The sequence below is a fragment of the Pseudophryne corroboree genome, chromosome 4, assembly GCF_028390025.1.
Source record: "Pseudophryne corroboree isolate aPseCor3 chromosome 4, aPseCor3.hap2, whole genome shotgun sequence".
Taxonomy (NCBI): Eukaryota; Metazoa; Chordata; class Amphibia; order Anura; family Myobatrachidae; genus Pseudophryne; species Pseudophryne corroboree.
The window spans coordinates 770,678,959-770,695,883 of NC_086447.1; the positions used below are offsets into that span (position 1 = coordinate 770,678,959).

The 16,925-nt window shown below is 47.2% G+C and overlaps 1 protein-coding gene across 3 annotated transcripts in view; it reads left to right on the forward strand.

Annotated features, from left to right (window-relative positions):
• Positions 1 to 16,925, forward strand: part of SANBR (SANT and BTB domain regulator of CSR) — a 202,157-nt gene that overhangs the window by 78,630 nt on the left and 106,602 nt on the right. For all 3 annotated transcript variants that reach the window (XM_063918229.1, XM_063918227.1, XM_063918228.1), the window contains exons 9-10: positions 12,205 to 12,291; positions 12,378 to 12,488. In XM_063918229.1, coding sequence (XP_063774299.1) covers positions 12,205 to 12,291; positions 12,378 to 12,488 — 198 coding nt within the window. The remainder of the gene's footprint in view (positions 1 to 12,204; positions 12,292 to 12,377; positions 12,489 to 16,925) is intronic.

Below are 16,925 nucleotides of genomic sequence, written 5' to 3' on the forward strand. Positions count from 1 at the left end.
GAGGAATTTCAGCTGGGTCGTTTTCTGCACTTCCTACAGTCGGGAGTGACTATGGGCCTAAAATTGGGTTCCATTAAGGTCCAGATTTCGGCTCTGTCGATTTTCTTCCAGAAAGAACTGGCTTCACTGCCTGAAGTTCAGACTTTTGTAAAGGGAGTGCTTCATAATCAGCACCCTTTTGTGCCTCCTGTGGCACCTTGGGATCTAAATGTGGTGTTGAGTTTCCTGAAATCACATTGGTTTGAGCCACTTAAAACTGTGGATTTGAAATATCTCACGTGGAAAGTGGTCATGTTATTGGCCTTGGCTTCGGCCAGGCGGGTGTCAGAATTGGCGGCTTTGTCATGTAAAAGCCCTTATCTGATTTTCCATATGGATAGGGCAGAATTTAGGACTCGTCCCCAGTTTCTCCCTAAGGTGGTATCAGCTTTTCACTTGAACCAACCTATTGTAGTGCCAGCGGCTACTAGGGACTTGGAAGATTCCAAGTTACTGGACGTAGTCAGGGCCTTGAAAATTTATGTTTCCAGGACGGCGGGAGTCAGGAAAACTGACTCGCTTTTTATCCTGTATGCACCCAACAAAATAGGTGCTCCTGCTTCTAAGCAGACTATTGCTCGCTGGATTTGTAGCACAATTCAGCTGGCGCATTCTGCGGCTGGATTGCCGCATCCTAAATCAGTAAAAGCCCATTCCACAAGGAAGGTGGGCTCATCTTGGGCGGCTGCCCGAGGGGTCTCGGCTTTGCAACTTTGCCGAGCTGCTACTTGGTCAGGGGCAAACACGTTTGCAAAATTCTACAAATTTGATACCTTGGCTGAGGAGGACCTTGAGTTCTCTCATTCGGTGCTGCAGAGTCATCCGCACTCTCCCGCCCGTTTGGGAGCTTTGGTATAATCCCCATGGTCCTTACGGAGTCCCCAGCATCCACTAGGACGTCAGAGAAAATAAGAATTTACTCACCGGTAATTCTATTTCTCGTAGTCCGTAGTGGATGCTGGGCGCCCATCCCAAGTGCGGATTGTCTGCAATACTTGTATATAGTTATTGCCTAACTAAAGGGTTATTGTTGAGCCATCTGTTGAGAGGCTCAGTTATATTTCATACTGTTAACTGGGTATAGTATCACGAGTTATACGGTGTGATTGGTGTGGCTGGTATGAGTCTTACCCGGGATTCAAAATCCTTCCTTATTGTGTCAGCTCTTCCGGGCACAGTATCCTAACTGAGGTCTGGAGGAGGGACATAGAGGGAGGAGCCAGTGCACACCAGATAGTACCAAATCTTTCTTATAGAGTGCCCAGTCTCCTGCAGAGCCCGTCTATTCCCCATGGTCCTTACGGAGTCCCCAGCATCCACTACGGACTACGAGAAATAGAATTACCGGTGAGTAAATTCTTATTTTTTTCATGTTATACTGATTATTATCAGTAAGAGCTCTGGAATGGGTACCCACATAAGTGTCAGGTTTGGGTTAGGCTGCGGGGAAGGGAGGTTATATTTATGTTGCGGGAAGGGAGGGGTTAGGTTTAGGCACCACCAGGGAGGGTTAGGCTTGGGGGTTGTGGGGGGTGCTGGAGGGTTAGGTTTAGGCTACGGGAAGGGAGGGTTAGGGTTTACATACCTACCGGCCCCCTGTTGGAATTCTAGCCATCGTGATGCCGCAGTCGGTATTTTGACCGCCGCCAACCTGACCGCCAGCATATCAGCACCAACCCGGTTATTTAGCTATGTGCACTATAAAGTGTGTGTATGTGTGGTGCTGTACAAAATGAAAAATAATAATAAAATGTAATATAAAAATATAAATGTTTATAAAATTTTTAGATTATTGTTATGAGCCAGTAAGACTTCTCAGCAGTGGCAGGGCACCAGCAAAAGGTAGGTGGTATAGGGAGAGATAGTTAGACCAACTACTAAATGCACCAGAATTCCAGGAATAACATTGGGTGGAAACTCCCTGTTTCACTTAGCATTTTTACCTTTTCTCTTACGTCCTAGAGGATACTGGGGTAAATTTATTACCTTGGGGTATAGACGGGTCCATTAAGAGCCATGGGCACTTTCAGAATTTGATAGTGTGGGCTGGCTCCTCCCTCTATGCCCCTCCTACCAGACTCAGTTTAGAAATTGTGCCCGGAGGAACCGGTCATTCTTATGGAAGCTCCTGAAGAGTTTTCTGCATTTATTTTCTGTTTGTTATTTTCAGGCAGGACTGGTTGGCACCAGCCTGCCTGCTTCGTGGGACTTAGGGGGGGAAGGGGGGAGGGAAGGAGGGGGGGCCCAACCTCTTGAAGGGTTAATGGTCCCGTTCCCTGCTGACAGGACACTAGCTCCTGAGGGAACTATTCGCAAACCCCACCACGGCGAGTATACATTCCCGCAGCACGCCGCCATCCCTAACAGCTAGAAGAGTGAAGAGTGGTGAGTACTGAGCTGGCGTCCCGGTTAGTGGCGTCCCGGTTAGTGGGTCGCCGGCCATTATGGCGGCATGAGGGTACGGAGACGCACGGCTTCTAACAGTAATGCGTTTCCAGACTCAGTACACAACTGCGTCTCGGTACACTGTACGCAGTACTCACACTGGAAACACAGCCTCAAAACGGATGTCACTCCATTTTAGGCACTAGATTACCTCAGCCAGTATAAAAAAGCAGAAGACCGCGCGCCATTGAAGGGGCGGGGCTTCACTATGACCGGATCCAGCAGCTCACCAGCGCCATTTTCCCTCTACAGTGGACACAGACGCTGACTGACAGAGAAGCGCAGTTCCTCCGGAGTGACTCCAGATTACCTCAGCGGTACCAGGGGGTCATAGCACGGGGGGAGCGATTACTAGTGTACTAAATCCCCAATCTGGGTACTTAATCTGCGACCCGCCTAAGCTTGGCATTAGCGAAAAGGGCGCTGTGTGCTGGCTCCACTATACCTCTGTGTCTCCCTAGATGGGCTGTTTGTGGGTTAATTGTGCTTTTAACCTTTCCTGTGTGTGTGTTTTGTCACATTTACAATATGTCAGGCAAAGAGTGTGTTTCATGTCTGACAGAGTGTTCCTCTTCCCCAGGGAGCTCACTAATATATACTCAGTGTAATGCACCCTCCCGGGCTAGCGGGGCTGAATCAGCATGGCTGGAATTCATTAAAGAAGGGATTTTGAATATTTCTAATAAATTGTCCCGCAATGAGAAAGAGACGCAATACTTAAGACAGTCTGTGGATGAGTTTATGAACAGAGATTCATTCCCTAAACCAGCGTCTCAGTCCCCTGCCATTTTTCCGCAAAAGCGAACACTTACCAATGTCCTGCAGTCTGACTCTGACGCTGAAGGATCAGACATGGAGGAGGGGGAGGTGGATACAGAAGGGGGGGATGCGGCTCTGTCACAGGGAATAGAGGCTCTTATAGAAGCTATCAGAGATGTTCTGCGTATTCCTGATAAGGTGACAGAGGAGTGTGAGGAATCTTATTTTAATGTAAAGAAAAAGTCCTCAGCCACTTTTCCTGTGTCAAAGGAATTGAATACCCTGTTTGAAGAACCATGGGTTAATCCTGATAGGAAATTTCAAATCCGTGAAAGATTACTCTCAACTTTTCCTTTTCCTCCTGAGGATAGGAAAGGATTGGAACAGCCACCGATAGTGGATACATCAGTGTCCAGGCTGTCACGGAATATAGTACTGCCTGTTCCTGGTGCATCCTCCCTATGGCTGATCGTAAAATTGAGACTACACTCAAATCCTTGTACACAGCTGCTGGGGTGGCCCAGAGACCCACTATTTCATGTGGGTGGATTACAAAAGCCGTTGCTAAATGGTCAGGTAACCTAATTGAGGGGTTAGATTCCTTACCTAGGGGGAGATTGTTTTACTCCTGCAATATATACAGGACTCTGCGAACTATATGGTGGAAGCCATAAAAAAGATAGGCTTGCTTAATGCACGCACCACTGCTATGGCAGTGTCAGCACGCAGGGGCTTGTGGCTACGCTAGTGGACTGCTGATGCGGACTCCAGGAAAGGCGTGGAAGGTCTACAATTCACAGGAGAGGCCTTATTTGGAGACGAGCTAGACAAATGTATCTCCACAGCTACTGCAGGTAAGTCTACATATTTTCCTTCCACAGCTCCTCCAGCCAGGAAAGCTTACTCAGCTTCAAATTTACAGTCCTTTCGGACAGCCAAGTTTAAGGGCAATTCCAGAGGTGCTTCTACAGCCACCAGAGGCGCAAGAGGTAAACCACGCAAACCAGCAACTGCCGGTTCTCAGGAACAGAGATCAGGCTCTGCTTCCTCAAAGCCTTCAGCATGACGGTGGACCGCGATGCCTGGAAGACTGGCAGGTGGAAGCCCAAATAAAATTCTTCAGTCACATTTGGACAAGTTCATGCCAGGATCCCTGGGTCATAGATCTTATTTCCCAGGGCCACAGACTGGAGTTCCAAGAGCTCCCACCTCACACATTCTTCAAATCATGCTTACCAGTTTCACAGGAGGCAAGTATAATTTTACAGGACGCCATTCAAAAACTGGTACAGACTCAAGTCATTGTTCCAGTTCCACCTCATCTGCAAACCAAGGGATACTATTCCAACTTGTTTGTGGTAACGAAACCGGACGGTTCGGTAAGGCCGATTCTAAACCTCAAGTCGTTGAACCCGTACTTAAGAGTGTTCAAATTCAAGATGGAGTCTCTGAGAGCGTTGATCTCAGGTCTGGAGGAGGGGGAATTCCTAGTGTCTCTGGATATCAAAGATGCGTACCTTCACATTCCGATCTGGCCATCTCATCAGGCTAATATACGGTTTGCACTGCAGGACTGTCACTACCAGTTCCAGGCCCTGCCATTTGGTCTCTCCACGGCACCGTGAGTGTTCACCAAAGTGATGGCAGAGATGATGTTTCTACTCCGCAAACAGGGAGTGAACATAATTCCGTACCTACACGATCTTCTGATTAAGACGCCGTCCAGGGAGAGGTTGCTGCACAGCATTGGTCTCTCAACCAGACTTCTCCAGGATCACGGGTGGATTCTGAACCTTCCGAAATCTCACCTAGAGCCAACACGGAGGCTTCTGTTCCTGGGAGTGATGCTGGACACGGAGTCGCAGAAGGTGTTCCTTCCATTGGAAAAGGCATTAGTAATCCAGTCGATGGTTCGGGATGTCCTGAAGCCAACCCGGATATCAGTGCATCTATGCACTTCTATGCCTTCTGGGAAAAATGGTGGCCTCTTACGAGGCGCTTCAATATGGAAGATTTCACGCAAGACCCTTCCAGCTTGATCTGTTAGTCAAATGGTCCGGATCGCATCTTCACATGTACCAGAGGATCCTTCTGTCACCAAAAGTCAGGATCTCCCTTCTGTGGTGGCTTCAGACTTCTCACCTTGTCGGAGGTTCGGAATTCAGAATTGGATTCTGTTAACCACAGACGCAAGCCTCAGAGGTTGGGGAGCAGTCACCCAGGGGGTGCAGTTTCAAGGAAGATGGTTAAGTCAGGAAGTCATCCTTCCAATCAACATTCTGGAACTCAGGGCCATATACAACGCCCTTCTGCAGGCCTCATATCTTCAAGATCAGGCCATCCAGGTCCAGTCGAACAATGTGACGGCAGTAACGTACATAAACCGACAGGGCAGAACGAAAAGCAGAGCAGCAATGTCAGAGGTGTCAAGAATTCTCCTCTGGGCAGAAAAACATGCTGTGGCGTTGTCAGCGGTCTTCATTGCGGGAACTGGGAAGCAGACTTCCTCAGCAGACACGACCTGCACTCGGGGGAGTAGGGCCTTCACCCGGAGGTGTTCAGGTGCTTGACACGTCGGTGGGGATATCCACAGATCGACATGATGGCCTTTCGTCTCAACAAGAAGCTCAAGCAGTATTGTTCCAGGTCGAGAGACCCACAGGCAGTGGCAGTGGACGCTCTGACAACTCCATGGGTCTATCAGATGGTGTACGTGTTTCCTCCACTTCCTCTAATCCCAAGGATTCTAAAGAGAATAAAAAGGGAAAAGGTTCAAGCAATACTCATTGCTCCGGACTGGTCAAGGGCCTGGTACGCGGACCTTCTGGAGATGCTCCTCGAAGATCCGTGGCCTCTACCTCTTCGCGAGGATCTTCTTCTGCAACAGGGCCCGTTCATCTATCAAGACTTACAGTGGCTACGTTTGACGGCATGGAAGTTAAATGGCTGATTCTAGCCAGGAGAGGGAACCCTGACAAGGTTATCCCGACTATGATCCAAGCCAGGAAGGGGTTAACGTCGAAACATTACCACGGTATTTGGAAGAAATACGTCTCGGTGTGAGAGCAGAAAATATTCTGCGGTGGAATTTCATCTGGGACATTTCCTGCTTTTTCTGCAGGCAGTTGTGGATGTGGGTCTGCGTCTGGGCTCCATAAAAGTCCAGATTTCTGCCTTATCGATTTTCTTTCAGAAACAGTTGACTTCTCTCCCTGAGGTCCAGACGTTCTTGAAAGGTGTACTGCACATCCAACCTCCCTTTGTGTCTCCCACGGCACCTTTGGGATCTCAATTTGTTGCTGCAGTTCCTCCAATCGGACTGGTTTGAACCGGTCCGATTGGAGGAACCGCTCGTCACAGAAAATCGGATGCAAGGTTTGTTCTTTATGATCCCAATAAGATTGGGTTTCCTGCAGTCCATTGCATGCTGGATCAGGCTCACTATCCAACATGCTTATTCCACGGCAGGATTGCCAGTACCAAAGTCTGTACAGGCCCACTCAACTAGGTCAAGGAATTTTTACCAAGAATTGGTAAGATACATGCGCTATAACTGGGCTGGTTCTCTAAGCTGCTGTTGGGTGGGGTGATAGTCGGTCACCTCAGCAAGCATAAACATATATACACAAAAAAAGCCAACTGCGCTAATACAAATATTCACAATATTATATTCACTAAAAGATCAATATCTGGATATTTAATAAAAGTATTTTATAATGAGTGAATAGTAGTCATATATGTAAACACATATACTTAAAAACAAAGCCATATAAGCCAATCTCTGACCGCAACGAATCTCTCTTTGGGCAGTCTGTGTGCAAATGCCGGCATAAGCAACCGGTGCTGGTTGAAATGAGAATGAGTCCTGCAGGACAAACAAATGTATGAATTTTGTGGCATCCAATCTGGAGATGAATAGTTACCAAGTCCCTTGTGGTCTTTCTGCCAGGTATTCCACCTAGCGGGGGTCCAGAGTATTCTCCTTTATCCAGCACAATATTGTGGTGGTTCTCCCTTTATTAATGTCCACAAATCGGTACTGGAGTCTCCCAAAGTGTAGCTGATGCAAGGTCCTGTAGAATTCTCAGCAATGCCCTGGTCAGAGATAAGGCTCCCTAACGCGTTTCGCTGTCAATTGGCAGCTTTTGATAAAGCTAGGGGCCCTTGCACAATTCTGCCATGAGACGCACAAATGTCTCATTACAAGTCTTACCTCTGCTTGTCGCAGCAGTAATGCAGATATAAGTTGGTTCGTTACTTGTGCTTTACAAGGGTGTAGTATGGTATGCCGGCGGCCGGGCTCCCAGCGACCAGCATACCGGCGCCGGGAGCCCGACCGCCGGCATACCAACAGCTTGGCGAGCGCACAGGAGCCCCTTGTGGGGTCGTGGACCCCCACGAGGGAGAATATCTGTCGGTATGCCGGGTGTCGGTATACTGTGCGCCGGGATCCCGTCATTCGGCATACTGAAGACCACCCCCTTTACAAGCGCCTACTGATGCTAGGTTGTCAGACATGACTGCTGTACGCTGATGTGGATCCAAATTATTGCTTCTCCATTATCACCCTTCCAATTTCTAATGATACCCTATGTTATATTTATGTAAAGGCTGCACGAAGGTATGCTAGGAATTAAATAAAATAATATTACAGCAGCTCCTTAAAGTGTTAGATATAGAATGTGAGGTGTATTTATTAATAGGCCCTTGGCAATAAAGGTGTGTACACACGGTAAGTTTTTTTTCTTTCGATTTTCACTATATAGTCAAAATCGCAAGAAAACTTAGTGCAGATCGCACGGTGTGTGATACCAATGCGCAGTCCCGCGAGGTCGGTATTGCAAGCCAAGATAGACTGTGCAGGCAAGTCAATTTTGACTATCTAGTATATAAGTATAGTCAAAATTGACAGCTAAAGTCGTACAGTTAGTATCACAAGCACAGTCATCTAGGTTTGCGATACCGACCTAGTCCCTATCGCACAGTGAGAATCGGGGTTAGCCCATACTTGCCTACCTGACCCTCTCCATGAGGGAGAAAATGCTCTGTTCCTGGACTTTCCTGGTAATGTATGATTGCTATCACCTGTGGTGAGCTAGTTAATTGATAAGAAAGGTGTTTCACCACAGGGTCAGGTAGGCAAGTATGGGGGGGTGGTATTCATGTTACCGCCGGTCAGCTGACCGACAGTCACATGACCTCCTCCATGTGCCCGACGGCTCACTATCCCGATGGTCGGCATGCCGACCAACATGGACTATTTCCACTCGTGGGTGTCCACGACACCCATAGAGTGGGAATAGAACCCGTGGCGACCACAGGTCGCCACCGAGCCCGCAGCGTGGCGAGCGCAGCGTGGCGAGCGCAGCGAGCCCGCAAGGGGCTTGCTGCACTCGCCCCTCCCCGCCGGGATCCCGGCGTCGGTAAGCTGACCGGCGGTCAGGAGCCCGCCGGTCACCAGTACTACACCCGTATGGGTTAGCCCGAATCTCACAGTGTGTATGCACTTAAGAAAGATTTTAAATAATTGTTGATCACTGTAAGTTTATTAAAAAATATATATTGTGGGGCAGCTGAGTGATACTTGGATGGCCTGGCATTACTCGCCCAGATCAGCAAGGGTTAACTTACTGCTTTGCCAGTCTTTTCACTGCAGATATGTGCATGATAATGCTGGATACCCGGCTATCTCATCTGTAGTGGCACGGAAAGCCCAACTTAAAAGAAAAGTTTACAGATAGATAATTGGACTTAAAAGAAAAATAAAGAATACATCCTTATTTCCCATGATTTTATTATTATTAGATAAAGCCATCTTAGATGCGATAACAGAACAGGTATTGCAGCAGTACAAATAATTGGCTTCCTCCTGCAAAGACATGCAATGTTACTGATGGTGATCGCACTGTTATTACTAGCATAAATGTGTACATGTATAGAGCAAAACATGGAATATTGTTTTTCACCCTTTGCCTTTGATTATTAGCCCATTCCAGAGGAGACCTTTGTAAGTGGTTCATAGGAGTAGAATAGAGCATATTAATCTAATTAGTGCCAATTAATAGCTAAAAGGTTAGACCATCTGAATCAGCTTGCTGAAGTTTATTCAGGATTGTCAGGTTTGTCAGGATAGCACAGATAGCATTGCTTCCAGCATCATACTGGCAAAAAGTATTCCAGCGATCCTGTCACTGACTAGACACAATGGTTTCCTCGTTAGTCACTGACCACTAACTGCCATTGGTCGCCCCGCCCCTAAGACAAGTCTACTTATATCTCTTACCAGGCACTCACTAGCTAATTAATCACACCCATGTGATCCACCTGTGTAACTGTGCAGTGTGTTCAGGGATATGTGAGGAATTAGCCTTGTCTTTAACATAAGTCTGCAGACTCCCACTGAAAACATTAGTCTCTCACATAAGAGACTATGGGGTATATGCAATTAGCGGCGAATCGCGGCAAATTATCGGCCGTTTTTCAACTCGACACAATTCGACAGGCTAATTTCGGCAAGTGGGTGCCGAAATTGACCATATGCAATAAAAAACGGATTCGACAGTCCCGCGGCCGAAAAACGGCCGATTTGACGGATTTTGATCCGGTTTTTTAAAAACGGGAAAAAACGGGAAAAACCCGAAAAAAATGGCGTGGGGTCCCCCCTCCAAAGCATAACCAGCCTCGGGCTCTTCGAGCTGGTCCTGGTTCTAAAAATCCGGGGGGGGAAATTGACAGGGATCCCCCGTATTTTTAAAACCAGCACCGGGCTCTGCGCCTGGTGCTGGTGCAAAAAATACGGGGGACAAAAAGAGTAGGGGTCCCCCGTATTTTATACACCAGCATCGGGCTCCACTAGCTGGACAGATAATGCCACAGCCGGGGGTCACTTTTATACAGCGCCCTGCGGCCGTGGCATTAAATATCCAACTAGTCACCCCGGGGTACCCTGGGGGAGTGGGGACCCCTTCAATCAAGGGGTCCCCCCCCCCCCAGCCACCCAAGGGCTAGGGGTGAAGCCCGAGGCTGTCCCCCCCATCCAAGGGCTGCGGATGGGAGGCTGATAGCCTTGAGAAATGTGAAAGAATATTGTTTTTTCCAGTAGTACTACAAGTCCCAGCAAGCCTCCCCCGCAAGCTGGTACTTGGAGAACCACAAGTACCAGCATGCGGGAGAAAAACGGGCCCGCTGTGGTTCTCCAGGCGCTGAGCCCGGTGCTGGTTTTAAAAATACGGGGGATCCCCTGTCATTTCCCCCCCCGGATTTTTAGAACCAGGACCGGCTCGAAGAGCCCGAGGCTGGTTATGCTTTGGAGGGGGGACCCCACGCCATTTTTTACCGGGATTTTACCATTCCATCTAAAAAACTAAAAAATATTATTTTTAAAAATATATAAAAAATACTTGTGCCTCCAAAAAAGACAAACCAAGTACCTAATCCCTTCTAATATAAATAGATATGCTATTACCAATAAAAGAAACACCAAAAAAAACATGTTTTAAATTTTTTTTATTAGTTTCACCCACCAAAGTGTGGCGGATTGAAAATGACGAATTTACTGTCTAAAAGCACTGTTGTCGAATTTGCAAACTTCAATTGAATATACTTTGGTCGAATTGCAGCACTTGTACCATTGCAGAAAAGTCGAATTTGACAAAAGTCGAATTTCAAAAAGTCGAATTTTGAAAGTCCGTTTTTTTGACGGAAAGTACTGAATTGCATTGACGATTTTTTTTTTTTTTGGCGAAAAAGTCCAGTTTTTTGCCATTTTCGGGAATTCGACCGCAATTGCATATACCCCTATATATTTTTTATGTAGTTTTATGTCTCATGGGTTGTGTGATAATATTGTTATATTATATTGTTATTAGGCTGACCATACTATCCCTTTAAACTGGGAAGCTCATGAATTACACAGGTTCTGTGGCTGATTAAAACCAGGTGACAGCCAGCCACAGAACCTGTGTAATTCATGAATGTCCCAGTTTAAAGGGCTAGTATGGTCAGCTTGTATTAAGAAATTTGTCTGGCAGACAACGCCCCTTGTTTTCTATTGTTTGTCTTCTAATCAGAAGGTTGCAGTTATCCCTTCTGTTGAAGGCAGCTAGCTATTTTTTAATTATCCCACAATTTGTGGCTGACTATTCTTTTTATTCCTGCTTTGATTAATTGGGCCATGAAAAATGTTAATGTGTTCTTTATGGTAGTTGGTTTTTAAGGTGCCTTTCACTAGGGTCAGAGCACATTCTTATTCATCTCCTGCTTGTCCAATTGTTTCAAACGAAGGGGGCCAAGACGAGCAAACTATACTGTACTTTCCCTTTATGAAATCCAGGACGGTCCTGGAAAAATTATATGTCCAATCATTCTTGCCGATATTAATGCTTTCCTCTCCAGGACATGCCTGGAGAGGAGAAGCAGGTGGGCGGTGATCGGGGAGGGTTAATTATGTCATTAGGCCCCACCCCTTGCGGGGAAACTGTCATGATTAGAGCGAATTTTCATAGGAGTGGGGCTAAAATGACACGATTAGCATAGAATTGCATCCTCCGCCAGGATGGCAGGTTAATTCTGTTTATCTCCCAATTCTGCCCACTTCACTAGGAAATAGGCAGAATGCGGGAGGGCACTACCTGAAAAACTAGATGTCTCCCACAAGATATGGGAGAGTAGGCTGCACCAACTGCCACTCCAAACACTGCCGGGACTCACTGGCAGTTGGTGCAGCTCATGTATTTGAATTTTGGACTGCGCTGCAGCCACCTGTCTGGAAGCCACATCTGGTAATTACAGTGGATTCTCACATGAGGATCCTGCGTGTACATTGCATTGAAATAGAGCAGCTTTGGTTCACATTTTATTAGTGTTAAGATATGTAAACCTCTTCATTATGTATAGTTGTGTGTTCATTTTATTTGTCTAGCAAAAGTCCCTAAGCACAAAGTGTGCTTTTATTGTTTGTAGCAAAATATTCTGCAAGAAGATTGAACGACTGTTTGATCCTGAATATAAAAACCCAGATTCTCCAGCAAGTGCTGCCACACTGTACAGGTAAATATGTACAGAAGATACGAATATTACATCCCATTATTTAAACATGAGATATGTAGATTAGCTGTGTAAACATTCTCTTCTAGATGCTGGTTGTGTAAGAAGCTGCTGACAAAGGAAGTTGAGCAGAAGATTGCCTGTCTACCTGGGAAAATCAACATCGACCAGTATGGAAATATTGTTTTCTTTCACATAAGGTATGTTCATTTCTAGTGACTTGCAATGTCAGATTAACATAAGCAACAGTTATCAGAATGTGAGCTGAAGTGTACACAGTAATTCTGCTACAGAATGGAACATTGCCTCGTCGTTTCTGTATTTGGCTATGCAGTGTAAATCAGGACAGAAAACTAATCTTTCATTCAGTATTCTTTGTTTTATTCAAAATAAATATACAGAGTTGGGAGGACACAGGTCTGATACATCATAAGCAGTGGCAGCTGCTGCTCGTGGCCTGTAGCGCAGACCACACATTGCATACCTCTCAACATGACCCTCTCCAGGAGGGACAGAATGCTCTGCTCCTGGACTTTCATATTAATTTATGATTGCCAGCACCTGTGTTGAAACACCTTTCTTATCCATTAACCTGTTCAACACAGGTGCCGGCAATCCTAAATTAAGAGAAAAGTCCAGAAGCAGAGCATTGTATCCCTCCTGGAGAGGGTCAGGTTGGGAGGTACGCATTGCATTAGGGGTGGTAGTGTGTGAGTGGTGGAGGGGGTTAACACATACATGGAATATTGTATGTAATATATGTGCTGGCTGCCTTACCTGGGTATCAGCAGCGCCGCTGTGTTTCACTAAGCTGCCACTGCATGTGACACATTACTCGGCTTGTCTTTCTGCTATCGTTATCTTTGCGCCTATAGTACACTTTTTGCGTACCGCTGACTTGTGCCTGCTTGCAATTGGAGAGGGGAATCCAGCCTACTGTATTCAGTCCTGAGAGTACACTACACAAGGGGTTTCTTGAAAATTATAGATTGAAAAGATCTATTTCTCTAACGTCCTAGTGGATGCTGGGGACTCCGTAAAGGACCATGGTGATAGACGGGCTCCGCAGGAGACATGGGCACTTTAAGAAAGAATTTAGGTTCTGGTGTGCTCTGGCTCCTCCCTCTATGTCCCTCCTCCAGACCTCAGTTTGATACTGTGCCCAGACGAGCTGGGTGCTTTTCAGTGAGCTCTCCGGAGTTCGCTGAGAGAAAGTATTTTAGATTTTTTATTTTCAGGGAGCTCTGCTGGCAACAGACTCCCTGCATCATGGGACAGAGGGGAGAGAAGCAACCCTACTCTCTGAAGCTAGGTCCTGCTTCTGAGGCTACTGAACACCATTAGCTCCAGAGGGATCGTACGCAGGATCTCACCCTCGCCGTCCGATCCCAGAGCCACGCCGCCGTCCCCCTCGCAGAGCCGGAAGACAGAAGCCGGGTGAGTATGAGAAGCAAGAAGACTTCAAATCGGCGGCAGAAGACTCCGTTCTTCACTGAGGTAACGCTATACTTGCTTACCTGACCCTCTCCATGAGGGAGAAAACGCTCTGTTCCTGGACTTTCCTGGTAATGTATGATTGCCATCACCTGTGGTGAAACACCTTTCTTATCAATTAACTAGCTCACCACAGGTGATGGCAATCATACATTACCAGGAAAGTCCAGGAACAGAGCGTTTTCTCCCTCATGGAGAGGGTCAGGTAGGCAAGTATGGGTAACGCACAGCACTGCAGCTGTGCGCCATTGCTCCCACACACCTCACATACTCCGGTCACTGTAAGGGTGCAGGGGGAAGGGGCGCCCTGGGCAGCATTTGGAACCTCTTTTTGGCAAAAGTAAACATATATACAGTTGGGCACTGTATATATGTATGAGACCCCGTCAAGAAAATGCATATTTAAGCGGGACAGAAGCCCGCCGTCGAGGGGGCAGGGCTTCTTCCTCAGCACTCACCAGTGCCATTTTTTCTCCACAGCTCCGCTGAGAGGAAGCTCCCCAGGCTCTCCCCTGCAGATTCACGGTAGAAGAGGGTAAAAAGAGAGGGGGGGCACATAAATTAGGCGCAAAAACACAATATAAACAGCAGCTACTGGGTTAACATTAAGTTACTGTGTTATTCCTGGGTTATAGCGCTGGGGTGTGTGCTGGCATACTCTCTCTCTGTCTCTCCAAAGGGCCTTGTGGGGGAACTGTCTTTAAAAAGGGCATTCCCTGTGTGTGTGGTGTGTCGGTACGCTTGTGTCGACATGTCTGATGAGGAAGGCTATGTGGAAGCAGAGCGGGAGCAAATGAATGTGGTGTCTCCGCCGACACCTGATTAGATGGATATGCGGAAGGTTTTAAATGATAATGTTACTTCCTTACATAAAAGGTTAGAAAAAGCTGAAGCCTCAGGACAGTCAGGGTCCCAACCCATGCCTGATCCTATGTCGCACAGGCCGACAGGGTCTCAGAAGCGCCCACTATCCCAAATTGTTGACACGGATACCGACATGGATTCTGACTCCAGTGTCGATTACGATGATGCAAAACTACAGCCAAAATTGGCTAAATCCATCCGTTATATGATTATAGCAATTAAGAATGTGTTGCACATCACAGAGGAAACCCCAGTCCCTGACGGGAGGGTACATATGTATGGGGAAAAGAAGCCACAGGTAACCTTTCCCCCCTCACACGAGCTAAATGAGTTATGTGAAAAGGCTTGGGAATCTCCAGATAAAAAACTGCAGATTTCCAAAAGGATTCTTATGGCGTATCCTTTCCCGCCAACGGACAGGTTACGCTGGGAATCCTCCCCTAGGGTGGACAAAGCCTTAACACGCCTATCCAAGAAGGTAGCCCTGCCGTCACAGGATACGGCTACCCTCAAAGATGCTGCGGATAGAAAACAGGAGGGTACTCTGAAGGCCATTTATACACATTCAGGTACCTTCCTGAGGCCGGCGATCGCGTCGGCCTGGGTGTGTAGTGCTGTAGCAGCATGGATGGACACCCTGTCTGAGGAACTTGATACCTCAGACAAGGATACTATATTATTGACCCTGGGGCATATTAAAGACGCTGTCCTATATATGAGAGATGCTCAAAGAGACATTAGTCTACTGGGTTCTAGAATAAATGCTATTTCAATTTCTGCCAGAAGGGTCCTGTGTACTCGGCAATGGACAGGTGATGCCGACTCAAAAAGGCATATGGAGGTTTTACCGTACAAGGGTGAGGAATTGTTTGGGGAGGGTCTCTCGGACCTGGTCTCCACAGCTACTGCTGGAAAGTCAAAATGTTTTGCCATATGTTTCCTCACAGCCTAAGAGAGCACCGTATTATCAAATGCAGTCCTTTCGATCACAGAAAAACAAGAAAGTCCGAGGTGCGTCCTTTCTTGCCAGAGGCAGGGGCAGAGGAAAGAAGCTGCACAACACAGCTAGTTCCCAGGAACAGAAGTCCTCCCCGGCCTCTACAAAATCCACCGCATGACGCTGGGGCTCCACAAGCGGAGCTAGTCCCGGTGGGGGCGCGTCTTCGAAATTTCAGCCACAAGTGGGTTCACTCCCAGTTGGATCCCTGGGCAATAGAGATTGTGTCTCAGGGATACAAGCTGGAATTCGAGGAGATGCCCCCTCACCGATACCTCAAATCGGCCCTGCCAGCTTCCCCCCACGAGAGGGAAATAGTGTTAACTGCAATTCACAAATTGTATCTTCAACAGGTGGTGGTCAAGGTTCCCCTCCTTCAACAAGGAAGGGGTTATTATTCGACCATGTTTGTAGTCCCGAAACCGGACGGTTCGGTCAGACCCATATTGAATTTAAAATCCCTGAACATATACCTGAAAAGGTTCAAGTTCAAGATGGAATCGCTGAGAGCGGTCATCGCAAGCCTGGAAGGGGGGATTTTATGGCGTCTCTGGACATAAAGGATGCATACCTTCATGTCCCCATTTATCCACCTCATCAGGTGTACCTCAGATTTGTGGTACAGGATTGTCATTACCAATTTCAGACATTGCCGTTTGGTCTCTCCACGGCACCGAGAATATTTACCAAGGTAATGGCGGAAATGATGGTACTCCTGCGAAAGCAAGGAATCACAATTATCCCATACTTGGACGATCTCCTCATAAAAGCGAGATGAGAGAGCAGTTGCTGATCAGCGTAGCACTTTCTCTGGAAGTGTTACGGCAACACGGCTGGATTCTAAAATATTCCAAAGTCACAGTTGGTTCCTACGACTCGTCTGCCTTTCCTGGGCATGATTCTAGGCACAGAACAGAAGAGGGTTTATCTCCCGATGGAGAAAGCTCAGGAACTCATGACACTGGTCAGGAACCTATTAAAACCAAAACAGGTGTCAGTGCATCACTGCACTCGTGTCCTGGGAAAGATGGTGGCATCATACGAGGCCATTCCCTTCGGCAGGTTCCATGCGAGGACTTTTCAATGGGACTTACTGAGAAAGCTCAGGAACTCATGACACTGGTCAGGAACCTATTAAAACCAAAACAGGTGTCAGTGCATCACTGCACTCGTGTCCTGGGAAAGATGGTGGCATCATACGAGGCCATTCCCTTCGGCAGGTTCCATGCGAGGACTTTTCAATGGGACTTACTGGACAATTGGTCTGGATCAAATCTTCAGA